The 27,961-nt window shown below is 54.7% G+C and overlaps 1 protein-coding gene across 7 annotated transcripts in view; it reads right to left on the bottom strand.

Moving 5' to 3' along the window:
* The window catches only part of RNF220 (ring finger protein 220), a 330,094-nt gene that overhangs the window by 21,778 nt on the left and 280,355 nt on the right, over nucleotides 1-27,961 (bottom strand). For 5 of the 7 annotated variants that reach the window (XM_075935807.1, XM_075935809.1, XM_075935808.1 and 2 more), the window contains 4 exons: nucleotides 23,773-23,869; nucleotides 21,206-21,292; nucleotides 19,921-19,976; nucleotides 18,498-18,576 (listed from right to left, as the gene is read on the bottom strand). In XM_075935807.1, coding sequence (XP_075791922.1) covers nucleotides 18,498-18,576; nucleotides 19,921-19,976; nucleotides 21,206-21,292; nucleotides 23,773-23,869 — 319 coding nt within the window. The other 2 variants (XM_075935812.1, XM_075935811.1) reach the window with 2 other exon arrangements.

Below are 27,961 nucleotides of genomic sequence, written 5' to 3'. Positions count from 1 at the left end.
GTAGGAACAATCCGTACAGAGCCTTCTTTGGGCATAATCCGCGCAGAGCTCTCTCAGCGGCAATCCCAGCCTGCAATGCAGGGACGAGCCACCAATTTTAAGGTTGCCAAGAACTTTTCCACTTGTCCCCCTGTGCAGGGTGCTGCTGCACCCGAAAGGATACAGTGACGTGGCTGCAGGCTAATTCTCCCCTCTATCTAATGAAAGGCATAAGGAGATTTCTGACAGTTTTTGAGCTTGACCAGAATCCAGATTCTCGCCAGGTAACCCAGCAGAGGTGGGGGACCAGGAAAACGTCAGTGCCAATCAAATTCTTCAAGGCTGACAGAACAAAATGTTTCTGTCTCCAGCCCAGCCCAGAGGCGCAGCTTAAAAGAAAGTGACCAGCCCAACAACGGGAGGGGAGCGCAAATGGTTTGTGGGCAAAAGTCTCAAGGGCTGATCCCATCAGCTGTTCTGTGAAGCCGCCGAGATAATTGCGCCTGTCCAGTAATAAATGAATGAAATCAGAAAAGGACGCCGCACAGAAGTATAAGCAATAACACTCAGAGCCTGCCTGATACAATGGCCAATCAATAGGAGGGCTGTAGATCAGGGCGCTAGTTAGCTGGAAAATGACCGTGCTGCTGTGTGCGTCACGCTGTTGGGATCCTGGACAATCAATGTGGGAGCTATCGATTTAGTTATTATCACTTCATACGCTCCAGACATTGTTAAACATACATTTATTAACAAGGCTGGGGTGCCCTCGGCAGAGAGGGAGTTCTAACAAGTGCAACCTCTCCTAGCTCTGATCAACGCTCAGCACTAGACTTTTAACCTCCCTATGCCTCCGCACCAAGCTCCAGCGCAGAACAAACCCTAAAGACCCAGGGATAAGACCCGGCCCCAGCTCGCCAGCTGCGAGAGAGGTTTTGGCTCTAAGTGCGTGTCTCGTGACTGCTCTCTCGAGAAGCCTCCTGGAGCAGCAGACGCAAAGGACACAAGGCTCCAAACCAAACGAGAGCTTCCAAAGAGAGGCAGGAAGCGAGGCCGAGGGAAACAGGGCGAACCTAGTGCAGAAAGGAAGCTTACACTTCTGCGTAGACGAGGAGTCACTTCCCCCGTCGCTGGTCCCTGTGCCACCCCGAACACAAGCTGGTCCACTGCCAAATTTCACCGTTAACCAGCTGCTTGGATGCGAAAGCGGAGCATCACGCAACAGCAAATCTTCCTGGAGCAGACAGGCTGGGAACCCCCTCCTGAGATGCTGGCTGGCCTGAGAAAGGCTGGCCTGGCTTGGGAAGTGCTGCAGAAGCAAGTGACGCCAGGGGGAGGGAGTCAGCCAACTTGTTTCCGCCCATCGCTCACGGGAAGCGGAAGGAACCAGCAGACAGCGCCCGGGAGCGGGAGACAGGACTCCTGGGTTCTAGCCGCAGCTCGACTGCTGGCCGACCGTGTGACGTCACAAGTCATCCCAGCCGTCTGCCTGCCACAGCTACCACGTCACACACACGAACAACGACGTTCCTCAAGGTCTGGAAACTACCGAGAGATCGCCAAGGTGCTACTGCAGCCGGGAGGGCCATGTCTGCAGCACTGGCGTTTCTCCGGCACTGGGTGATCCGAGGAATGGAAAACCTGTCTTATGAAAGGAGACTCAAGGAGCTTGGCTTGTTTACCTTAACCAAAAGAAGGCTGAGGGGGGACATGATTGCACTCTTTAAATATATTAGAGGGATAAATACCAGGGAGGGAGAGGAATTATTTAAGCTTAATACCAATGTGGACACAAGAACAAATGGATATAAGCTGGCTAGTAGGAAGTTTAGACTTGAGATTAGACGAAAGTTTCTAACCATTAAGAACATAAGAACGGCCGTACTGGGTCAGACCAAAGGTCCATCTAGCCCAGTATCCTGTCTGCCGACAGTGGCCAGCACCAGGTGCCCCAGAGAGGGTGGACCGAAGACAATGATCAAGCAATTTGTCTCCTGCCATCCCTCTCCAGCCTCTGACAAACAGAGGCCAAGGACACCAATTCTATCCCATAAAATTCTTTTATGGACCTTAGAAGAATGAGGTTCTGGAACGGCCTTCCGAGGGAAGCAGTGGGGGCAAAAGATCTATCTGGCTTCAAGATTAAACTAGATGGGTTTATGAAGGGGATGGTTTGATGAGATAACATGATCTTGGTAACTAATTGACCATTCGTTATCAGTGGGAATAGGTCAATGGAGGGATGATAGGAGTTACTATAGAGAACTTTCTGGGTGTCTGGCTGGTGAGTCTTGCCCACATGCTTAGGGTTTAGCTGATCGCCATATTTGGGGTCGGGAAGGAATTTTCCTCCAGGGTAGATTGGCCGAGGCCCTGGAGGTTTTTTGTCTTCCTCTGTAGCATGGGGTACAGATCACAGCTGGAGGATTCTCTGCATCTTGGTGTCTTCAAACTATTCAAAGGCTTCAATATCTGAGATATAGGTGAGAGGGTTATTCTAGGAGGGGTGGGTGAGATTCTGTGGCCTGCACTGTGCAGGGGGGTCAGACTAGATGATCATAATGGTTCCTTCTGACCTTAGAGTCTCCCCTCGGCATCCTACACATGCATGAGGCTCAGCTGCGCCACCTCCCTTTACTCCCGGTGTAGTTAGCCAGAACGCTCATCACTTGCTCCCTGCAGCCAGGGAAGGCCAGAAGCCCATGAAGGGGGAGTTGAGGGTCACTCAATTTCAAGAGGGAGGGTCCTGTGCTTACAGGTGCCCACTAACAGGTGTTCCGCTGGCGAACCCGAGCGCTGTGACCCGCAGCCGGGGAAAGAGAGACCTTACTCTTCCTTGAAGATGAGGCTTTGACCAATGCCATTTGCTGCCTAGTCACGGGATTGCGAGGCTCAGAGAGCCATGCAGCCATCCACGGCAGAGGCAGCTGCGTCTGCTCCAAGAGAGGGAGCAGTTGTATGCTACTGGGGATGGAGCATACAGGAGAGTAACGAAAACCAGCAGCAGAAGTATTTTCTGGCGCTTGTTCATAGCAGTTCTCTTTCTCTACACCCTTCCCCCTACTGTTTAGCAAACCCCACCCAAACACCTGCTCTCTTCAGGTACCCAACAGGGGACGGGCATAGATGCACTGTGCAAGAGCAAATGATCTGTGTGCAAGTCAATTAGCATCATTACTCAGCTATCATGGGTTAGGAAAGGCAAGTTCCCCACCCCCACCCTCCCACGGTCATTTGTCAAACATTTGCATGCATGCAATCTTTGTTTCTTCAAATTAAACGGAGCAATTCCCACCTGACGTCCCAGTAGGCAATCTCAAGCAATTCCACTAATTAAATTACCTCTGATTCTGCAGGCCTGGAATCCCTCAATATACTGACGATTGTGCTTTCTCAACAAAATACTTGACCAAAGGAAAAAAAATGCTGATGTCAGCACGACCGACTTCTGTTAACCCTTCACAAGAGGCGGTTCCAGGCGGCCCTTTGGGAAAGGCGGCAGGCCGCTTGGTAGGGATTCACTGCACAGGGCAGGTACACGTCACAGACAGAAGAATGCCCACCGCATTCGATTCCCTGTGTAGCGAGAGGCCAGGACGAGACGCACGTCACACCCCTTCAGCCTGGCCGGCTCTGAAAGAGGGGCCCACCTCCCGGGGATTTCACGCCAGGGACTCTGTCATCAGGTGTTCGCAGAAAACACCCCTCTGGTTTGTTTATTTCAGCAGGGTATACATTTCCCCTTCTTCATAAATGGCCACACTGTACATAACATTCCATAAATTTTTACAGCTCCCGTTTGTATGCACCTTGTAAAACCATTTAGCACTGATTAAATGCACCAATAAAATTTCACGAGCTACTTTTGACACTTGATATTCTGACCTTCCCGTTACTTCCTCACGCGTTTATTTTTGTTTTCTCACGCCTGTAAACACGAGGGCGGGGGGGAGGAGAGAAGCCACCCCTTTTTCACACAAACTCCCGGGCAATGGCTACTGAATAAAGACGAGTCGAGTCGGCCTTCTCCTCAAGACGCGGATAGGGAAAAAACAACACACTTTATCCTCTCTTGCTAAGGGCCGGGTCAGGCCGCCTGCTGACACTGTAAGCATTTGGGGGGGAAGGGAATGGAGATGATCCAACATAAATCTCGATGCAAGCAACAAAACAAGGCAAATCCCCAATCACATGGCTGTGACCTTCCAACTTCCTTGCCCTACCCCCCTCTTCCCTGCCCCTCAATTAAAATCTGTACCAGAGAGAAGTTCGGTGGAGCAGGGAGGGGCTTCCTAGCCTGTGAAGCCCTACGCACAGCTAGGGTGCTGCACAGCCAGCGACAGGCACTTCTTCAGCATGGAGGACCGGCTCGGCACGGGGAGAGAGCTTTGTCTCTCACTCCCACGACCAGCCAGGGGCTGCCTCATCTGAAGCAGGGGTGGGGAACCTTCCTGGGGTGGGCTTGAGCCTCAGGGGCCAGATCCAGGCAAGCAGGGGGCCGCATTTGGCCCCAGGCTCCCCACCCCTGATCTAAAGGGCACAGCCTCCACCTCGTCCACTGTGAAACTCAGCGTCTGGCAACCCAAGTTTCTGGCGCTCCTATGGACTGGCCATAAAGGGACACCAGTGGGTGAACGACCCACAGCGAGGCTAAAAAGGAACCTGCCCAATTTTTACTTTATATCCAGAGGGCTTTCAAGGAGGCCAATGCGATCCAATCGCACAGCTCAAAAGCCTCAGGGCTTTGCAGAACACCAGCCTCAGACATCTGTGGCAGCCCCATTCCATGCCACTCCAGAAGGTGCCGGCGCCGAGCTTGGCAGATAAGCTGGGATTTTATGTCACTGGACGAGCAGCTAAGACAGAAGGGGCCAGATCCTTAGCAGGTAGAAATCGGCCTAGCAATGCAGAAAGCAATGGAGCAACACGGATTTGCACCACCTCAGGATCCGGCCTACTGTCTCGGAGAATGCCTGTGTGGAAATGATTCTTCTGGCAAGATGTTATTATTTTAGAAGCTAGCCTCCCCATTACCAAACTAAAAATCTCATTTATTGGGTTTGTTTATAAACTAGCCTCCCTTAAAAAGGCTGATTTATAATCCTGTAAAGGACTGTCACATGTATTGGCACGGATACTAATTTATTGTTGTCTAGGAAAAAAAAAAAGCGCCCTCCTGATTAATGCATGTTTTTGTATCGTAAGATATTAAAGAACGCCGCTTCACCTGTAATTATAGAGGATAGTTGATTTTGGCAAAGTGCCCTGGCTCCTGGTTGCCAAGTTATGAATAATACAAACGTTCCACCTTCTAATTTCCGTGTTCTAAGTTCTGGATTCGGAGCAGGGTGCGTGCTAGGGCACCCACATGGAGAGCCACAAGCAGCTCTATTTTATACTTGCTTGCACAACTTGTTAATACCAGCAGCTGCTTGGCAAGCACGCAGTTGGCTTCTGACTAATTTCATCTTGATGCAAACCAAAAGCATGGTCTCTTTTCTCCCTGCAGACGAGTTATTTCTTACACTTGCATGCACCGTCGCAATATCACTGAGGGGGGCTTACCCTAAGCCGCATGTAGGTGGGACCCGAGAATAGATTCCCCGAACAATTAAACGACAGAAGAATTAATTCCGCTTTCACACGTCCCCTGCACATCGAACCCAACAATGTCTTTCACAGAAGCAGGGAGTAAATTCAGGCGCTGGCTCATTTCTTTTTTGGCCTGCACTTTATCAGGACACACGGCCGGCCCTGATCAAAACGGAACCAGATGGCGCTCCCAACGTTCCGAAAGGAGCAAGCCGCCGAGTCCGCATGTTTAGTGGCGTCTGCGGGGTGTCCACCAGCCCCTGAAATGGATTTAACAGGAGGCTCGAGAAGCAGGCGCCAAAATCCTACGCGCGCCGTTTGGGCAATGACGGCGCTACATGAAACGAGGGAGACAGACTCCATGGGTCACCCTGGTGCAGACCGGCAGACTATGTCCCCTGCTCCAAAGAGAAACCCCGGGCCCCGCATTGCTTTAGAGCAGCAGCGTGACTCTCAAAGAAAGGCCTTACCCCAAAGGACTATTCCGCTGCGGCAAGACTGTCTGTCGAAGCAGGCCTGGCTGTTTTAGGAAATAATTTTCTAAGCCAAATTCTAGGCCAATCATATTCTAGCCCACTTTAATACAGCAGAGCCTCTTTCAAACGCACCTGCAATACTGGAGCTGCTCAAAGTGTATTTCTACACGGTAGGGGCGTGAGGCTCCCTGCCCACACAGGGGAAGCCCCCGAGGGCAGCCTGTGGAGCTGGAAACTGCAGTCCTCCTCTTTAACGCAGAGCCCAGGCTTGCAGAGACAAGCTACAGCCGCCCATCTTGTTCTCAGGGCACGTCTAACACCGGAGCCGGAGGAGTAACTTCCAGCCTGGGCAGACAGATGCGTGCCCGCTCCGACTGAGCAAAAAATAGCAACGTCCCTGTGTGACGAGGCACTCGCCCCGCACAGGACAGGAAGGGGTTAACCCTACACTGTGGGTGGAGGAAGCCACCCCCCACCCCCCGCCTCACTGAGCATGCTCCAGATGTGGCAGTATAAAAGACAGCAGCTCTGCTCAGTTGGGGCAGACCGCTGAAGAGGAAGGATAGGTGCCGCCTGTTCCAGCGAAGCTCAGCAGAAGCCTGGGGCAGTAGGAACAGGAGACACTGCAGCCTCAGCCGACGCCAAGGGGATGACAGAGGCCCCGCAGGGTTTGGATGCGCCAGAGGAGCAGCAGACCGGGGAACCTAGAGAGAACAGGGACTCCCAGACCGCAGCAGCAGGGCGACGGCAGGAAGCCGCCAGTGGGGATAAAATGGCGCACCAGCGAGTGGGACGAAGCTCTGGGTCAGCGTGCTTTGGACGGAGCCTAGCCCTGCTGGGTCAGCAGCCTGGGGAGGAAGAGCCTGGACCCTCCCGCTGGGGTTGTAAACCTCACCCCCCTTTTCGTGCCCGACTGGCCATTGGGTCTTACTATCCCGTGGACAAGGTCGAACGCAGGGACGTTGGTCACAGGCTGTATTGCCCCGTGGCTCAGGGCGAGCATAAGGACTCAGGCGGGGGGGGCGTAGACGTAAGACTCATATGCTCCACCCCAACTGCCGAGACAGATGGGCGCACTTGCCCTGCTCAGGAGGGCTCCCCTCACCTGTCACACCGCGATGGTGAGAGCAGCGAAGTGGGCTAGCTGCTCGGAGCACGTCCCATTGGTTTTGGCAGGGCAGCCCGCTCCAGCCCACTGTCCGTTTCGCACACTAGCTCCAGTAGCGACGGTAGGCGTGGCCACTAGAGCTGGAAACGGCACCTGCCGCTCCAGTCCAGACACAGCCTAAGGACACACCCAATTCACGGACAATGGGGCACTTGTGTAGAGACCTCTATGAAAGAGCAAAGGTGGCCGAAATTTACCCTTTTATATAGGCTGGGTGTAGCCTCGTGGCCACTGTTTGCCTCGTTTAGATGAAACACGGGTGCCCCCAAGGAAAATGGGGCAAGGAGAGGTTCTGCAGAGAATTGTGTGCACTGCCTGCATAGGCCGTGTTTCTACACACAATGCTTAGTCAACTCGTGGAACTCCTTGCCAAAGGATGTTGTGAAGGCCAAGACTGTTACAGGGTTCAAAAAAGAACCAAGTTAAATTCATACACGACAGATCCATTAATGGCTATTAGCTAGGCTGGGCAGGGATGCTGGGAATGGATGACAAAAGGAGGGATCACTTGGTGATTCCCTCCGGGGCACCTGGTGTTGGTTGCTGTTGGCAGACAGGACACCGGGCTAGATGGATCTTTGGTCTGACCCGGTGTGGCTGTTCCTATGTACAGTGAAATCCCTCTGGCACTTGGGGACAGAATCCAACAGCTGAAGTAAACAAGAATTGTTCAGGCTTCCAGGAATACAAAGAACTCTGTAGCTTTCTCAGGGGTTTCGCCTCTAGCGGATACATGTCACAGAACTTCCCATTATTGGCTATTGATTAGGAATTACTGGGGTGTCAGGGTAACATCTCCCCAAGGTGGCTTCCTGGAATCACGCTGATTGCCCTGGGACTTGCGCATCTCAGTTAAGGAGACATATTGAATCGCTCCTTGTGTGCTGAACGAATGGACCGGAATTGGGGTCATCCAAGCTAGTCAGCCAGCTCCCTTGCTGTGAAGAGAAGGCAGCATAAACTCCTCGAGCAGTCTATTGCATTTACATGTTTCCTTATACTGCATTTGAACCAAGTGCTAGGCCAAAAGAAACCATAAAGCCACCAAGCCACGAGACCAAGCCACAGAGCAACGAAGGGTGACCGCATGGGGCCAGAGGAAGAGGATTTGTATCCCAGAGAGGGAGGTTTCTGGGGAAGATCTGACATGATCAAGTGGAAACCAAGGAGAGGGAGAAAAACCGCACCATCAGAATGACGCCGACATGCGCCCTGCGTGGGTCGCAATGCAGCGCGGGCCCCAGAACTGGGAGGCTGAAAGCGCCACGTAACCTTAGAGGGACGGCAGCGTTCCCCAAACAGTGCAGCTGAGAAAAAGGAATTCGTCAGCTCCCTCCCTCCAACTATTCACTTCCCAGTTGGGTTAATACAGCTTGTACCAACCAACCAATACAGATTGGACCGTGAGCTCCGAACGCTGCCACGGCAGCCATGAGACAGCACAGAGGGCCAGGAATCCATGTTCTAAGCCCCTTACTTGCTGCAGCAAGTGCACATGAAACAAACATGTGCTTTTCTATAGCGACCGCATGGAAAATGGTACCTAATGGGGAAACATAGCCAGGCCTATGAATGCAGAGAGAGGGTCCAGAGTGACTTAGACAAATTGGAGGATTGGGCCACTAGAAATCTGATGAGGTTCAACAAGGACAAGTACAGAGTCCTGCACTTGGGACGGAAGAATCCCAAGCATAGTTACAGGCTGGGGACCGACCAGTTAAGTCGTAGTTCTGCAGAAAAGGACCTGGGGGTTACAGTGGATAAGAAGCTGGATATGAGTCAACAGGGCGCCCTTGTAGCCAAGAAAGCTAACGGCATATTAACTTGCATTAGGAGGAGCATTGCCAGCAGATCCAGAGATGTCATTATTCCCCTTTATTTGGCTTTGGTGAGGCCACATCTGGAGTACTGTGTCCAGTTCTGGGCCCCCCACTACAAAAAGGATGTGGACGCATTGGAGAGGGTCCAGCGGAGGGCAACCAAAATGATTAGGGGGCTGGAGCATATGACTTATGAGGAGAGGCTGAGGGACTTGGGGCTGTTTAGTCTGCAGAAGCGAAGAGTGAGGGGGGATTTGATAGCAGCCTTCAACTCCCTGAAGGGAGGTTCCAAAGAGGATGGAGAGAGGCTGTTCTCAGAAGTGACAGCTGGCAGAACAAGGAGCAATGGTCTCAAGTTGTGGTGGGAGAGGTCCAGGTTGGATATTAGGAAAAACTATTTCACTAGGAGGGTGGTGAAGCCCTGAAATGGGTTACCTAGGGAAGTAGTGGAGTCTCCCTCCCTAGAGGTGTTTAAGTCTCGGCTTGACAAAGCCCTGGCCGGGTTGATTGAGTTGGGATTGGTCCTGCCTAGAGCAGGGGGCTGGACTTAATGACCTTCTGAGGTCTCTTCCAGTTCTATGATTCTATGATATAATTCTATGCAGCAGATGCCCAAAAGCAGGGGACCAGAAGCTGACTCTACAGGTGCAGGACAGGATGTTTGGTCAAATCCCGCTGAAGCCTGCACGCTGGACGAATGAACACGGGAACACTTGGCTCAAACGCAGAACTCAGCCGATCATTAACAATAGTTATCGTTTATATGATTAGTACGGGAGTGGGCGCCCCGATGTGGGAGGTACCCTACACGCCCTCCCCAAGGGACTCCTGCCCCCTCAAGCTTACACGTTAGGAGAAAACATTCCACCAAATCCTTGAAATGCCACCAAAAACCGCAATGGGCTCCAGAGGCCCTCGCCAGAGGCATCGTTAGGTGGAAAAGGTGGATTTTTAAGGCCACGTCCTCTCTCTGACAAGCTGCGCACACGTCCCCGGGCGGAATGAAGCTGCGAGAAGGCAGCTGTTTGTGTTTTCTAAGTTTCCGTTACCTATGGAGCAGGCCCAATATTTCACAGGGAATCATCATCCATCTAAGTGAAATACCCTCTAACGGCCCATCAGCCTCATATCCCTTTGGAAATAGCCCAGCTGAGCACTGCCTGGGCCACAATTTATTTTTTACCTTCTCAGACATTGTGCTAACTCTCCAGCTCAGCGGTGACAGTCGAATTTCACACTGCGCTAGCCCCCCATCGATTTTCCACTCTCCAGAAGCAACTCTGCAAATTACAGTTAACAGCATTTCTGAAACTTTAAAAATAAAGAAGGGGGAGAACCTCGAAGGGCAAAGCGGCCTGAACTGCACCTCTGACACAAGGCCGCCCGTCCCTGATTAGTTGTGGCAGGAGGACTGGGAGTGTCCCCGAGCCAGGCGCTGACTCGGTGGAGACAGCCGCTCTCGCCTGCCGCTCCGGCGTGGTCCTGCAGCCCAAGGCCTTTAGGGTTCAGAGATAGGGTGGCCAGGTGTCCGGTTTTGAGCCAGACAGTCCGCTATTTGAGGGTTCTGTCCAGGAAACAAACTGAGAAAATATCGGACATAGAAAATGTTGGGTATTTTCTAATTAGGTCAGTTTATTATCAGGAGTATCAGGGCGTAGTTGCGAACTGCCTGGCTGGTAGATACACGCTCGCTGCGTCAGTGTGTCCACCAGCCAGGCAGTACACAACTACGCGAGGTGGGTGGGGCAGGGGCAGGAGGGATGGGCAGCACCCCGAGATCTGCATGCGCCTGGGTCAGTCCCGCTCCCCGCCGGCCGATCCTCTCCCCACGTTTCCCCCTGCCGGCCAGACCTGGTCCCTCCGACCCCCTCCCAGCCAACCCCGCTCCCCCCGACCAGCCCTGCTTCCCGCCAGCTAGTTCTCCCCCGCCTCCTCCCAATCTCCCCTGGCATGCCCCACTGCCCCGACCCCCCACCTTAGCCAGCCCCGCCTCCCACTGGCCAGTCCCCTCCCCCATCTGAGATCAAGTGTGTACGGTATTTTTTGAGGCCATCTGGTAACCCTATTCAAAGCATTCCATGGCTCCTCCACCACGGACAGCTGCAACCAGGGAGGCGTAGTCCCATGGTCCCTTAAGCAAAGGTAGGCAGCAGGCTCGCTGGTACGGCGTTGCCTTGGTGAGATTTATACCCCGCCAGGCGGCTGGGGAAACTCACCAGGATTTCGATAGCGCTAGGCTGGCGGGGGGTCTGACTGTTTTCAAGCCAGGAAGAGAAATTGCCTGTACGGGGAATAGCTTCAAACACCGCGCCCGGCTCTCTCCTGGCAAAACCATTGTGACCTTCAGCCGCGCGGGCCATGCGGACGCAGATTAACGACCCTCCGCAAGGCCAGAAACCTATTCGCCCGCCTTCCTGAAGGCAATGTTTCGTGTGGGCGGAGATCGGGGTGGGCAATCATTTCTGGCCAGGGGCCAGGCCTAACACAGAAGACGGGGGGAGGATGCTTCCGGGCTTCCCCACCCCCAGTCCACGATTGGTCTGGGGGTGGGGGAGCCCCTTTGGCTCCCCCTTCCCACGCTCCCCCACCCACAGGCCAGTTAGGGTCTGGGGGTGGGGAAGCGCACGAAGTTTCCTCCGCCCTGCCAGGAGCGCACAGCACTTGGAAGTCTCCTCCCGGCCCTGATTGGCCTGGTTGGCCCGGGGGCGGGGAGCGTGCAAAGCTCCTCCCGCCCTGCCAGGAGCACACAGCACTTTGAAATGCTGGGTGCTCCTCGCAGGGTGGGGGGAGGGCGGAGGAAACTTCGTGCGCTTCCCGCACCCCCAGATCCTAATTGGCCTGGAGGCGGGGGAGTGGCAGGGCCTCCGCGGGCCAGGTCAACCTACCTGGCAGGCTGGATCAGGCCCACAGAGGCCCTTTTGCCCACCCCGGCATAGATCCAGTGCACCGGTGATGGCATTTCCAGGCAGAGCCGTGACCTTTCAAAAAACCCACCCGCAGAAGCCACATTTTTTTTTTTTTTTAAAATAACGGAGACTGCCTATCTCCTAGAACTGGAAGGGACCTTGAGGTCATCAAGTCCAGTCCCCTGCCTTCACAGCAGGACCAAGTACCATCCCTGACAAAATTTTGCCCCAAATCCCTAAATGGCCTCTGCAAGGATTGAACTCACAACCCTGGGGTTAGCAGGCCAATGCTCAGACCAGAGCTATCCCTCCCACATGTGACACTGCCCAGAGACAGCGCGATCCAGCCTCAACTCATCCCCTCACTGATTCTGTTCTGGTCCTAACTTGGCTCAGTGCAGGCAGATCGCGACGGAACCAAGCACAGGATCGGGACCGCCAACTGTCCTCTCTTCCAGGCAGACACCGGTCGGAGCACCACCTCCCTGTCATCGCTTCTCTTCTCCGGTGGCTTTTTTGCATTGGCACCCACGCCCCATCCGTGGCTTGCAGCGATGGAGAAGGGGGCGGGAGAGATTATCCAGAGGTGTGAATTCATGGCGTCGTCTCTCCAGTCCCCTCCCCGCAGCTCTGTCTTTTTAGACCAGGGGAAATCCTATTGCTTCAGCCCCCACCCTCCTCCCGTCTCCAGCGCCGTGTCGGAGTAGGAGAGAAGTCCCCTGAAGAGAGACACTCCTCTTTCACGTGCTGCTCCCGGTGATTAGACGCTTCAGTCCGCACCCAGCGGTGTGGCGCGCTTCAATAGTAACCAATTCCGTGCGTTTTGCTAGCTCCCCGGGAACTGCTGGTGTGAGAAAGCTGCTTCAGAAAGGTGCTGGGGACGGGGGGAGGGGACACACACACACACACAACGGCTTTCCTTCTCTAAAACCCTCTCCTCAACCCAACAGGCGTCTTGTCCAGCGAAGCATGAGGCGCATGAAGTGTTATAGAAAGCAGATAATTATAAAGGGATTTAATGCTTGGGGGGCTTAAATTGCAAGGTTTAGAGCAAAGGTAGCGTGCGGCGCTGCTTTGCTATTATGCGAGGTGCACGGACCGCGCTAACTGGAATCCAAAACAAGATTTGCTTTATATGAAAAAAAAAAAAAAAAAAGAGCACAGCCCCTTCCCACCACGGATGGCAGCCGGAGTCCTACCTCCTTCCAGTTTTGTTCCATCCCTGATTAATGATATTGTCTGGCTGATTTATGGCCCACCCCAACAGATTAGAGTTTCCCCCTTCAGCCTCCCCTCCACTCCCCCTCCCCGGCCGGCCCAGCCACACTCTGCTGGAAATATTAGAGAATTATTAAATAAACATTCATACGTCATGTCTCTTCCCATTCTGAGCTCATCCCGGTCACCACTCAACAGCCCGGGCCTGTTTGCTTTCATGCTGACACCAAACAGCTGGAGTGATTCATGGAGAGGCTGGCTACAATGTTTCATGTCATACATCATGCTAGCAGCGCTCCCTGCCCTGACGGAGATAAACTGATCAACCACAACGGACTGGAATGAATTTATGACAACACAAAATTGAGGAAAACAAATGGGAGGTGACCCAGTGGGCCGCTCACCCAGACTCTCCGCTTGGCCTGCAATCTCGTTTGGTGGCAGAAAGCAAAATTGAACATTGGCACTCTGAATTAAGATGCTGGCTTTTAACCCCGGGGAACCTGGATTCCAAAATGGCGCCGGGTTACTTGGGAAGGAAGGGGGGAGGGAGAAAAGGGGTCACAGCTTCAGCGGCTCAAGGCGAGGCCTGACACACGCAAGTCCAGCACGAGTGGAAGAAACTGGGCACGTGTACAAACAGTCAGAGGAGTCGATTCATCTCTCCACGCCCGCTGCAGAGCTGTGTCTCCAGCCCAACCAGGCGCGTGCTTCACCTCCCGAGATCTGCCCATTTGCTGAGGGCTTACATTAGCCTCCCCCCTCCCTAACCCCCATTTCCTTCAGAACTAAACTGCGCGGCTTCAGAAATGTGATGGAGTCAAGCCTAGAGAGTCCCGCTAAATCTCAGAGTTCAGAGTAGGGATGTTAGCGGCTAGCGGGACAACCGCATAACGAACGGTCCAGGCGAGCCGCTAACTTCCCTACTCTGAACTCTGAGATTTAGCGGGATCCTCCCCCTCCCCTGCGTGCTCCGCATTTCAAACTCAGACTGGCAGGCTGGCTCCCCAGGAGTGCACTGGCTGCCGGCCCCGGCCCCGGGGGTCATCAAATAGTCGTGTAACTGCTAAGAATGGTTGTGGTTACACGATTACGAAATGAAACGATTTCTAACAACCCCAGTTCTGAGCATAAGGGGATTTGCCCCCAGACCAATCCCCGGGCCGTCTTGGCAGCCAGAGGCTACTAGGGATGTTAAAATGCAGTTAACTAGGGAAACGTGTAACCGCAAGGGAACAAAACCCATCAGTTACACACGGAGGGACAATGGGGGGGGAGGAGTGTAACCGTGAAGGTTGACCCACGAGCCCAGGCTTATCGGTGAACCGTGTACACGGTTTCACGTTCCTGTCCCTAGTGGCTGCCATCTGACGTGCAAAACAGGCGACGCAAGGCGGCAGGTCACTGGTGTGGGAAACCGGCTGGAGACAACAGAGACCCGTCAGGCTACATGGAGGTGGGACTTTCCTGGCATCACTCGGCTCGTCAATTTGCTTGCAAGAGAGTCTTCTAAGGAAGCCTGAAGTGCAGATTCCATTAACTTTCAACCAAAGTACATTAGCGGCCTGCCGAAACAAGGACAGCTCACTGTATCGTATTAGCTAATTAAAAACAGTCTCTTCAAGCCCAGACTTATTTTTGGAGAGGGGGGGAAGGAATGTCATTCTTATAACCGTAGGATCAATAAGTGGAATCGCTACTAACTCTATTACCCATTGTTCCAAATGGAGAGCCCCACTGACACAGGTGATAAACCATGTGCTTCTAAACTTTTTAAAATGCTAATCCGATGCTACACGGAGCTGAACACCCCAATCAATAACAGCCAGATCTAAAAGCAAAAATTAAAGTTATGAACAACGGAGCAAAGTGCTTCGGCCTAAAACTTGCTGCAAGCGCCATCCGAAACAAGAAAAATGAAACCAATTTAGCTCCAGATTAAGAAACAGGAACTGGAGATGAATCAATTTAGCCTGTTGGGCTGGGTCACCATATATCACAGCTCCTCAGCGGAGTGGGAAGCAGCCAGACAGCATGAACCCCCCCCCCCCGCCTCGCGTTCTGCAGGATTCTAGGTCTGATTGCTGTTATCAATTAACGTAACACAACCCCCTACGCAGACAAACATGCAGAGCGTCCAGGCTCCTTAACCCGCAGGACAGGAACGATTTATCACACACACATCTGAGGGGAGAATCCATCTCCGACGCCATCTTACTTTCTGATCCCGACGGAAAGAAAAGCCTTTAAATAAAAGCGACGCAGCTCTTCTCAGCTCTTTAAATGAGCAATTTCCTGGGAAGAGTCAATAAGCCAGTTGGGGCTTACCTGTAATTTCTAATGAGCTTGGCCGGCCTTCCAGCAGCTCCAGAAGGACTGGGAGTCACAGGGTTATGATGGGATAGGACGGACACACACACTTCACAATGTCGTTATTCTACGCCTTGTCCGGAAACGCTTGGGGGCCCTTCAAAAGACTCTATACCCCTGGTGTCCAACACGCTAGCCCCATGTGGCTTTTTGGCTGGTTGAGTGTGGCTAGTAGGCTCACAAAAATATTTACGTTTTCCGAATAACGTGGCTAGTTCACTTCAGCACTGGTTGGACACCACGGCCCTAGACCACACTTTAGCTACCCCATGACGGAGGTAGTGTCAATTTCTCTCTTGGGCTCAAGTGTTTTGGAAACGGCCAAATCCGTTCAGCCCTTCCACAAGAGGGGATTAGGGAGGGCAGACCTGTTGGCTCTCAGGAGAGGTTAAGAGGCCCTGTGGAAGGCTGAGCAACACCCCAAAGGAGGCGTGAGACAGAGGCCAATGGATAATTGCGAAGGGATTCTCAACACACAGGGCTAGCTAGTTGGAAAGATAAGTCTCCCTTGAGGTGTTCTAGAACCCCCCAAAATCCTCTGGCTTTCACTCCTACCTACTGACTGGTACGCATGGAAACATCAGACGCAAACAGAGTCTGAGCAGTGTAAATAACTCACGTTTGGGACACATGGGGAGAGGGGCTTTAGAACAGAAAAACCAGTCCCAAGACCAAGGGCAGCAGGGAATGACCTTTGCTAACACCTAACCATGCACCTTAAAGCTGCTTTCGCTGTCAGAAGACTCCCATTTACAGGGGACACCGAGGCCCGAAGTCGGGCCAGGGCAGGAAGCTGAGGAGAAGGAACTGGATTTCAGACTGGTCTGAGATACAGTTATTTAGAATCTTCAAGCACAGTCAACCTGTGGAACTCCTCGCCAGAGGATGCTGTGAAGACCAGGACTTGAACAGGGTTCCAAAAAGAGCTAGAGAAGTTAATGGAGGTTGGGTCCATCAATGGCTATTAGCCAGGATGGGTAGGAACGGTGTCCCCAGCCTCTGTCTGGAAATGGGTGACAGGGGAGGGATCGCGGGAGGATTCCCTGTTGTGTTCCCTCCCTCTGGGGCCCCTGGCATTGGCCACTGTGGGCAGACAGGACACTGGGCTGGATGGACCGTTGGTCTGACGCAGTGTGGCCGTTCTGATGTTTTTAAGTGCAGAGATTTTCCCCATCCCAAATCACCAGCACGTGGGTTTGAGATCACAGCGCCTGTCTCTTCAGAGACGTTTTATTCCTTGCCCGATCGGTGTGCGACCTTTTGATCTTAGGCGATTAGCAGCCCTCTCTTCAAAAGGGGAATTCAAACGAGCCACAGCAGCAATGGAGGGATCCAGAGAGCCCGAGGGGCCCAAGCAGCTCGCGTTTCCTCACAAGGCTGTAGGAGGAGGGTGGGGAAGGACAAGCCACCCTGAGGCAGGAAGGGGGCATCCCCAAAGGAGAGAACTCTGACCCAGTGTAGCCAGACACAAAACCCCATCTTGTTTTTCCACGAACCCCATCTTGGTTCCCCCCCCCCCAGAGAGCAAGAGAAAGGCAGTCAGCCTTTGATGCCCTGGGAACACAGGTTTGCTGCCTGTCCCTGACTCTACCATAAACAGAAACCAGACAGTAAATGGGCTAGCTGACGACCCGGGGCCTCCCGTCGCCCTGATGGCTAGTACCAGTAATTGACACGCCTGCACTGTCCCAGAGAGGAATCTTCGCCCATCACATACCAGAGGTGCCCATTGTCTGCATTTTCTCAGGTGTGAATTATGCTTTGCACCCTTCGTGGGAAACTTGGCATTCAAAGCCATTTTTCCTAATTGGCCACTTGAAACCAGGAAGAAGCCTACATGACCCAAGGGGTATAAAAGAGGTTCAGCAGCCCACCCCATTTGAGCTCCAATCATCTATACCTGCTGGCAGGTATTGATTGTCTCCCGAGGTCTGTGGGACGCCCAACCTCGCCCTACTTCTTCCCGAGGGATTGAGAGAAAGACGCTGGCCACGCCAAGTCTGGAACGCAGGGGTGAGAATATATACCTGCTATGTGTCTATTTTGCATGCATTTAATAAGAGCTCAGAGAACCAAAGGGTTTCATGGTACCTGTAAGTGACTTATTAGTGTAATTTCTGTCCTGTCCTTTGTAGTGTCTGTGTTATCTGTAACACAGTAGTAGCATTTAACAACTAAGTTTACCCTGTAACAATAAATAGTAACTGTTTAAGCTTTAACCTGACTCCTTCAGTTGCTGTAACAGAACCAAGCACAATTTAAAAGAACTTCAGCCGGTCATAAGGGACTCACTGCCCTGACCGTCGGCTGACACCCAGCCAACAGCGTGACATGGCTCCACCCCGGCCCTGCCATGTCCACGCTGCAGCGGGGAGGAGAGCACAGCTGCGCAGTCTGAATGCTGGGTCCAAGGCTGCAGATGCGACATGCTGGGATCCTGGGAGATGGAGGCTCAGAGAGTCTCACTAGGAGCCCTTGTCTGGCTCCTCCGGGAAGAGCATTCAGCCTTTGCCCTCAAAACGTGGCCTTCGGGTCTCTCGCGAGCCCTGCCACGGAGAGGAGCTGGAATAAGCAGGGCCCACGGCAGGGTCTGAGGGGGGGAAGGGCCGCGAGCACGGGGGGCTTCCTTTCGGAGCGGGATCCGGAGACCACAGGGCACTTCCAAATACAACACGTGGTCACCCCGCCTCCCCCCCCAGGCCTGCGGGAGAGGACCGCACTGAGGCAGGCATAGCTGCCAAGCATGAACACCCGCAGGCCTCGGCCCACGAGGCCAGGGACCCTGCTGTCAGACACTTCACACGGTGGGTGCTGAGTGGAGAGGCTGATGTCTGGGACGGAAGTAACATTTCAGGGCTAGCTGGTTCAGTGCACAAGGGTGCCTGCGTGCCCCTCCGAGTCACCCGGACAGCTGGGGTCGGGGCGTCCCCTCCCCACAACGGGCCGGGCTGTGGCGCTGTATACTCACTTCTCAATGTCGCTGTTCTTACAGGTCTTTTGCAGAGCCTCCTGCTTACTGCTCTCCCCGTTACTCGTCGAGGGCATTTCTGTGGAGGGAGGGACAGGGCGTTTGGTAAAAGGAATGGTCAGACCGCAGATGGAAAAGTCTACACGTGTTAACAGGTGCAGGAGCAAAGGAGCCGCTTTACTGTCAATCCCCAGGGAGAAGGAGGAGTCCCACAATACGTGCTCCTGGCTGGCTGAAAGGCCTGTGCCTCAGACGGCGTCCCAAAGATCCAGCAGTTGCCACGTGGCCGTCCAGCTGGTTGTGCCAGTGGCGCTGCGTTTCAGAAAGGGTTTGCTACCGCATTCTGCGGCAAGTCCTCCGATTCCCTCCCGACTCTTTCACCCAGTCTGTCCTCGCCTCTGCTCGGTTACGGTCTCGTGTGGATGCTGATGAGCAGAGGCCTGGGCGACAAGGGCCCAGCGTTCTAGTCCTGCCCCGGGTCTCCTGGGAGACTGAGGAAAAGTCTCCTAACACCGCTCCGCTTGCTGCCCCTTCTGCACAGCAGGGACGGCAGCGCGTACCCAGCGAGGGCTCTCCAGCCGCAACGTGCGGGGTGTCATTACGGTGGGCCTGCTCACTCCCCCCGCTAGTTTGTTACTGTAGGATGAGGTATGTGCCCATGGGCTGCCAGCATTTACAAATCAACTCCCGCAAAGAAAGGGGCTTGAGTTGTGGCCCACAGCGATACTCATTTGAGAGCCTCCGTCGTTCTTCGGGCGCTGAAACCTGCATTCGTCTGAGCTGGCTTCTCAGAACGGGGAAGGGGACAAGGCAGCACTGAACAGGCGTCGGGGTCAAGCCCACAGCGCCCGCGGGAAGTGGCTTACGGGGACTGGAGAGAACAACCCAGGGTGGTATGGCTGCTGCTGGGGAGAGAGCTAGCAAGGGGGAACTTCCATCGTCACATCCCTCCAAGCCACGACTAGACACACCTGCCCCCCCCGGCCACCACCCTCACTCCTTGACTGCCGGCCTGAGAGCTCCCTGTCTCGGACCTGTGGTGCCGGGAGACAAGCCACGGCTCCCACCACGAGTGACCAACTGCCATCCTGGTTCCCCAGGCCCCGTGGCTGCTCTTGACCTGGCCTCTGACTCAGCCTTCCCGGGCTTTGGGGCTCAGGGTGGGCCCCTCGAAGGCCCGTGGTGAGGAATAGCCGGGGGGGCCTTCTCAGATGGACAGGGTGTTGCGAGTGCCCATGTGAACAGCGGTCCGGTTGGGATGAAAGGGCCACGCATACCCCAAATCGCCAGCTGCTTCCCTCCACCGGCCGTCGCGACGAGCCCTGACTAGGCAAGTGCCCGCAACGTGCACAAAGTGGAAGATCACCAAGGCCCCCACCATCCCAACCTGCCAGAGAACAGGCATTTGTGGGCGAACACTCACCATCGCTGGCCCACTTGGAGAACTCGGGTGTTATTCGGGTACTGGGCGTGCCGCCGCTGGAAGCAGAGGAGAGAGACAGCGCTGAAAGCGGATCAGGAGGGGCCTGGCCCCGGCGGCGGGCACGGGCCTCGTAGGGATCAGCAGCTTAAATAAAAACACTCCCTCCCGCTGACCCCTGTGGCGCGTCAGGAGCTCTCAACGTGCCTCACTCCTGCGGGTCCAGGCCTGGTGCCTGCCAGGCCCTCTGTACTGAACCGCACCGCAGCTGGGTTGGTGACTGGAGGCTTCGGGTCCCAATTCGGAGGCCGAGTTTTGCAGCCAGGCAAAAGACTCTATGGCCGATGGCTTCTTTCTAGGCTGAAATAGCCTCTCTAGGAAGAGCCCGCCTTCTCCCAGGCACGGCCGTTTCACGTTTGGGGGAGCCGCTGCTCTAAAGCGGAGAGGCTGCGGTCGTGGCCCGTGACTCGGGAGCCCGTCGCATCGAGGAGGCAACAGCACAGGAGACATCTGAAAGGAGCCTGGGTCATCGTGCTCCCTGCGTGACATTGTCAGCTCCTGGCGCTACACGGGTTACACTAAAAGGGTCGTCTAGCCTCCGGCTTCCGGGCAGGAGCTAATCATCAGACTCTGCCTTTCTCCAGACCCTGGGCCGGAATTTCAAAGCACTTTGCAGAGATTAAGTACAATCGCCCCCCTCTTACAGCTGGGCAAATGAGCGGGCGAGGGGATCCGGGGCCACAAGGCAACGCAGAGCATGTAGGAACGTCACCTCGTAGGTACCAGGGGTCGCTCTGCCCCCAGCCCACACCCGACAACTGTCTGCAGGCCCCCAGCCCCATAGGACCACCTGCCCCTCTGGCGAGGGGGCTGCTTCTATCTCATTCTGCCACACAGGGTTTGGCCACTGCCGAAGGCAAAGCGCCGACCGGCCAACCGTGTGATCCTGCAGAGCCAATCCCGTGTGTCTAGAGAGGAACCGAATGTCAAGGCATCCTCTGCGGCAGGCTAAGCAGCTGGAAAGCTTCCTTTCACTGCGCTATCCGTCCCTCAGCCGGGGCCTCCCAGCATCACGCAGTCAGAGAGACGGGGAACTGAAGCCCTATTCCCACGCAGGGCCGAGGGCTAGAAACCAGCCCCAGGCCCCTGTGAACAGCCACTTTGTTGTCTGCCTGGCGTGGTTTGCCTGTCCCGGGCGGGGTCACGGCCGCTTGACCGAACAGGGATTCCCCCCTCGGCTCACGCCTGGCCAGCATGGTGAACCCGATGCCCGATGCCCCGCACTTACTTTAAGACGGCGCCGCGGAGAGCCTCCCGCTCTTTGGCTTCGCCCGGCTCTTCCCCGGTGCACGGGATGATATCGGCCTCCGTGTACCTGCGCACAGAGGGTTAAGGAGCAACACAGCTTGCCCAGGGCGAGGAGGGGAGGCAGCACATCCCACCTACTGCACAGCCCCGGGACTCGGCTCAGCCAGCCGGCGGCGGTACAAAGGATGCAGAGCGAGGTCATTTGGACGCGCTTGCCCATGTTTGATTTCGGAGAGCACAGGGATCATGGTAACAGACACACAGGGAGGCCAGGCCCTGCGCCACGTGGAGCGATTCCTTGGGTAGCAACACAGGGCAAGAGCTGTTCTGAGAGAGAAATGCTCAGGCTCCTGGGGTTTTGGGTTTTAGAATATCAGCCTCAGGGCCGGATCCTCTGCACAGGCCACCAGCTCCGGGAGAGCGACGCACCAGCTGGTGCAGGTTTGATTAAATCCCGGAACAGAGCCAATAAGCCACACCACCCCCAAATGCCAGAGCCGAAAGCATGGGTTCCCAAACTGGGGGCCTGAAGACATTCCAGGGGGCGCGCGAGGCAACCCAGCCACGCCCCCATCAAGTTTTGCTCTTTTTGTGTTTGTTTTGCTGGTGGGGGGCGTGAGGGTTTTTCAAAAATCAAAAAGGGGTCGTGATGCCGAAAAGTTTGGGAACCACTGGCCTAAACCAAGGGTGGGGAATCCATGGCCCCCAACTTGCCTGGATCTGGCCCCTGAGGCTCAGAGCTCCTGGCACTCCAGCCCTTCTACAGTCCTCTCATGGGGCTGGAGCACACACAATCTACCAGGCGGCACCCCTGAGGCTCTGGCGTGCGAGGGGAACGCGGGAGGGTCTCTCTCCTCCTCAGTCATGGGTCTCGTCCGGGAGGGTTTGGGGTTTTCTTTGCTTCTCACTTGTGTGTAGCCCCCGACTGATTTTTCTGTGGCTCAGCTGTCCCCAACCCAAAAAAGGTTCCCCACCCTGCTCTAAGCCCTGCCTTGAGGGAATTCAGGTCCCATGGCTGCTCCACCTCCTGCCAGAGGCTCTCCTTGGCCTCTGAGGGCAGGACAAGCAGCAACGGGCTTCAACTGCAGCCAGGGAGGTTTAGGTTGGACATTAGGAAAAACTTCCTGCCTGTCAGGGTGGTGAAACACTGGGATAAATTGCCCAGGGAGGTTGTGGAATCTCCACCACTGGGGATATTTCAGAGCAGGTTAGACAGACACCTGCCAGGGATGGGCTAGACCAGTGTCTCTCACCCTTTTTTTTTTATAAAGTACCCCTTTAAAAAATTATAAGTACCTGCAGCACCTACAGTTTTCAGACACACCCTTTTTTTTTCCTACCACTGCAACACATTCGTTTAAACATCTTAATGGGAGGCGGATAGGTGGGCAGTGAAATTGTTGGGTGTAAAAGTACAAAAAGAACAAAGTGCTGTAAAACTTAACACAAAAATTCAGTTCTCCAAATTTTAGTTGTGTTGACGTACCCCCCAGACTTCTCTCGGGCACCCCTAAGGGGATTTGCACCACTGGTTGAGAAACACTGGTCTAGATGGTGCTGGGTCCTGCCGGGAGGGCAGGGGCCTGGACTTGATGCCTCTCGAGGTCCCTTCCAGTCCTAGTGCTCGGTGAGTCTGTGATTAGATACTTACTAGAGCTGCTAGGTAGAGTCTAGCTGCCTGGCCCAAATTTCTGGACAAAGGTGTTCCAGCCCTAACCAAGTAACTGGAGCAAAGGGGGAGGGCCGGAGGGCCATAGCCCCATAACTGTTTACTGGCCTTAAGGGTGAGCAATGGGCGGGGGGGGGGGGGGGAGTGGAGAGGAGAGAGCAGGCGGCAGGGTCTTGGGGGAAAAACGTGGCGTGGGAGCAAGGCCTCAGGGGAGAGGCTTCTGCTGCTCCAGGAGCAAAGTGCATTATGGGACAATCTCCGAGGATGAAGGAAGGAGATGGCGTTGCTTTCGGTGAGGCAGAGCAAGGAGGCCTGTGCAGGGACGGGCCAGAGGGAACTTCGGACAAGCCCAAAGGCTCAAACATATGACAGTTTCCTGGGGCTCCACCAGCAAGGCCTGGGCAGGGAACCAATGGCCAGAGGAGATGCCAAGGCCATGGTGTCCAGCCCGTTCTGGAGCAGCAGCTGCTATTGCTAGCCACGCTCAGCCGGCCAAACCGTGGCTGGACCGCATGGCCCCAGCGGGATCGAAGCGGTGTTTGAAAACAGAGGACCAGGGAGCTGCTTGTGTTTTTTAAATTAAATGAATGGAGATTGCCTACCTCCTAGAACTGGAAGGGACCTTGAAAGGTCATTGAGTCCAGGCCCCTGCCCTCACAGCAGCACCAAGCACCATCCCTGACAATTTTTGCCCCAAATCCCTAAATGGCCTCCGCAAGGATTGAACTCACAACCCTGGGGTTAGCAGGCCAATGCTCCAACCACTGAGCTACCCCTCCCCCCCTGCGTCACACAGAGAGCAAGGCCGTCTCAGCAGGGCAGGCGCCCCCAACGTGCGGCTACAGTTCAACCGAGCAAGAACCGCCCAAAAAGGATACTGTGGTTTCCCGTATTCCAGTGTGTCGTCCCCGTCCACGTCGAGATCGGCGTCGCTGTCTGGGTTCTCCTTGCCGCTGCACATAATGAACCCAGAGCCTGGAGGGACCGAAAGGGGCGGATCAGTGAAATGCAGCAACACGAGGCGAGCGCTGGCGGGAAACCCTGGGAGAGGCTGGGCTGCGTGGGCCGGCGCGCCGTCATTAACGGCAGGCAGCCGTTCCACCCGGGCCTCTGGCTCCCTCTCGCGGGGCCTCTCTAGGAACAGGCAGATTGGCAGACAGTGCCTGAAATGTCCTGGGCTTACACCGGGCCCCAGAAAGAGGCAGACAGCGGAGTCAGAGATTTACATCCTCAATTCTCCTTGCTGTTGAAGGTAAAAGGGGAGCTTGAGGGTTACCAAGTTTGTTCATCCCGTGACATCTCAGACACGGGAAAACAGCAAATTCAGATCCCGTGAAGTGCTAAGCACCCCAGACTCTCACACAGGGAAGCTAAGAGTGCCCAGTCCCCCACAGGGCTGCACCCCCCCTCCCCAAATACTTAGTAGAAGGTATTTAGGAAGCCACACAAGAAGTGCAACTCCTTAGGAGCGCGTCAACCTAGGCCAGAAAGATCTCCGAGTACCTCTGTTAAGTGCTTTACGGGCCAACCCGCCATGATCAGGTTCTGCTGAGCTAATTGAGCAAACAGCACGAATGCCTACCCCACACAGTGTACAATTCAACAGATGGAGGAACTGAGGCACCCAATTAAGTGACTTGCCCAGGGTTGAGCAGGGAGCCTGTTGCAGAGCTGGGAAACAAACCCTGGCGTCCCGAGTCCAAGCTCGGTGCAGTAACCGCGAGACTACCTTCCTCTCCCCGTTTTGCAGGGCTGTGGCAGGGTCAAGCATCGGATCACTAACTCTGGCTCACGTCGGCATGTGTCTTAATCCCATTTGAATTGGGCTTTGAGCGCAAAAGCCTCTTGTGCAGTGTGAACGGGCCCTGGCAGGGAAAAGCGGATGAGCTTCACTTAGGGATATTGAGCTTGGGAAGGGTTATTGATGGCTGCCCATAAAACCAGAACTGTCCTCGTCTCCCTCCAACACAAGGGCTTGACTCGCCTCCCAATAACCGTGCTCTCAACCCAGCTTATGCTGTCAATACCGGATCTGCGTGCCCCCCGCCCCCTACAATGGCGGAGCAGTATTTCTAGCTGGTTATATCCCCAGCGGGAGCCCGCGAGGATAAAGATCTCTTTCCAAGGACACCACTCGGATGCAGCATGTCACTGTCAGGCGCCGAGAATGGCCATGTTATCAGCTAAGCTGCTAATAAAATTGGTTTCTAAAGGCTCGATGCTTCTCTCGCCCTGTAGAGCATGGGTGGCGTTTGTAGCACTCCCCTCTCCAGATTCACTCAGCCAGCAAGGGGCAGCTTTAACCTCTCTCTCTCTCTCGTGAGAGTTGCACAACTGCCACGAGCGGCGTCTGGAGAACGGCAGCTTCCTGCTCCCGCTTCAGAAGGCACGGCCCAGCTTTGGGCTCAGCGCCTGGCCGGTCGGCCCTGCAGCTCCTCTGCCGGGAGAAGCATTTCAAGTACAGGCGGAATGGTGCTGTAGGCTGGCAGCCACGGTACACCCCGCGCTGCCTTCGCTCCCCGCGAGGGCTCAGCCCGTAAATCTCGACTCTCAGCTCATCGCCACGTTTGGGAGATTTAGAGTTGGAGGAAAGAGCTGTCAGAGGAGCTGGATGTTCTCGCGACGCGGCCTGAGAACTCACCGGGGGCGAGGCGGTGGTAATTTACAAGCCTGACCTTAAACCCCCCGTAACACCATCTTCTGCACCAGGCATTACTGTCGCCCATCACTTCTCAAAGGCCAGCAGCTTTGGACACCCGGGTCTTCATTTTTCTTTCGAAGAGGTGGGAGCCACAGATCAGACAAAGCCGGAGCAGTGACGTGGTCAGTCCCAGAAGCGATCTGAATGTTAGCCAGGGAACGAATACTTGGAACAAGCATCGGCAGGAGGATCGGGGGTCAACCGAGAGAATGTAAAAGGGATTTCTCCTTTGGTTCCTCTGTCTGCCCATCCCTCCTCCAGGATGTCAAGCACAGGGGACGTGAGCATGTCTGGCTCCGTTTTGTTTCTCAAATCGGCCACTCCACATGGTTTAGTGGATCTCTGGCCTGCCTGCCTTTGGCAGCTTACCAACAGCAGGGCGTCCAATTTCAGAACCCATCCTCGCTGGCTCTCATTTGCGCCGGGGGAAGCCTTTCTATGGCCAATAACGACGCACTGACAAGTCCTTTGCTCCTCCTCCCAACGCGGCCCAGCTTTGCAGAGCGCACGCTCACAAATGGTCTCTACCGTATTCCCAGGAAAGGGATCCTCTCTCCCCCAGCGTCGGGCCTGAAATACAGCCACAGAGAAGCGCGCGCCCGCCATTTTGGCACGTCGTGGCTGGGCCTGCCTTCAGGAGGAGAACTGGAGGAGGCCGGTGGGGAGAGTCAATACCTGTGATGTAGCTATGTCTGGGAATGTCCCTTATGACCTCGGGAGTCTGGCCCCCATCTCAGCCTGTCTGCTCAGTCAGCACAGAGTTACTGGCCGCTGGGGGCGGGGGAGTTGGTAAAGTGCCACGCCAGGCCAGTAAAGGAAGTTGGACAGTTCAAAGCCAAGGACAAAGCGCCTTCCTGAGACATTTCATGGAGGCACAATACTCCACACTCATCCTCCCCGCTACACAATCTCCAATCTTCTCATCAGAGCCGCCTCAAGCCTCCGCAGCACATGCGGAACAGCACGCAAGCAGGTCTCTTCTTCGGCCGCCAGCAGCGAAACAGCATCTGTCTGAGACTGTCAGAACAACATCAGAACGGCCAGGCTGGGTCAGACCAAAGGCCCATCCGCTGTCCGCCACAGTGGCCAACGCCAGGTGCCCCGAAGGGAATGAACAGAATGGAATCATCACGCGATTCCTCGTGTTACCCATTCCCAGCTGTGGGCAAACAGGCTAGGGCCACCATCCCTGCCCAGCTGGGCTCATCCTCACTGTTAAAGGCCTGACCTTCACGACCTCCTCTGGCAGAGAGTTCCACAAGTTGACTGTGCCTTGTGTGAACAAATACTTCCTTTTGCTTTAAACCTGCTAACCCATGAACACTTCCTTATCCACTCCCCCCACCCCCAGCCATGATTTTATAGCCCTCTATCGTATCCTCCCCCCTTACTCACGTGTTTTGTGCTAGTGGAGTCCAGACTAGGCCCAGGAGATTAGTAATTTTGGGTGCCTCTGTTTTGCGGCAGGTGCTCAGCATTTCCTGAGAGCCAGGCCTGTCCATTTGGGTACCCTAAAACTGCAAATCAGTTTTGAAAACCTTGGTTTAATGGAAGTAATAGGAGCAGTGCTGGCCAGACACGGTGAGAGGTAGCAGGGGCCAGACAGCAAAAGTCTGCCTTGTGGGGAGGGGAGAAGGACTGTGATCCCCCACAGTCAACCTGTGGAACTCCTTGCCAGAGGATATCGCGAAGGCCAGAACTGTAACAGGGCTCAACAAAGAACAAGATTCATTAACGAAGGATGGGTCTATCCATGGCTATTAGCAGGATGGGCAGGAATGGTGTCAGAGGCTGGAAATGGGCGCCGGGGAGGGATCACTTGGTGATTCCCTGCTCTGTTCACTCCCTTGGGGGCACCTGGCGTTGGCCACTGTGGGCAGACAGGATACTGGGCTGGACGGACCTTTGGTGTGACCCAGCCTGGTCATTCTGATACTCTTATGTTCACATCCTCACTGTTAGCCCTCGCATAAGAGCATCAGAATGACCAGGGTTTTGGGTACCCAAGGTGTGTTATAAAGGACAACGCTATTACAACCCGACACAGCTGGAAAGCCACGACAAGGAGGGCAGCTCCCTCAAGCCACGAGCCCGGTGTACACATCAAAACATATTGCGGGGGTGCTGAGACAAGAGGCCGGAGGGCAGGCCTTCCAGACTGAGCAGCAGAGGGGATGCGGGGAGGACCTCAGAGGTTCAGCTAAGGTAACCCTGCCGCAGGTATTTCTCCAACACACATTCCTGCGAGCTGTTCTAGATCACCGATTATCAATACAAGGCGTCCGGAATGGGTATTTCTCTGCCTGTGTGACAAAAGCAAAAGCACATGCCTAGTGGCAACGCTGAGATAGAAGCAACGCTATTTA

This window comes from Pelodiscus sinensis, chromosome 9 (genome assembly GCF_049634645.1).
Source record: "Pelodiscus sinensis isolate JC-2024 chromosome 9, ASM4963464v1, whole genome shotgun sequence".
NCBI lineage: Eukaryota > Metazoa > Chordata > Testudines > Trionychidae > Pelodiscus > Pelodiscus sinensis.
Note: the sequence above shows the minus strand (reverse complement) of the source record. Positions and strands in the feature narration are given on the sequence as shown.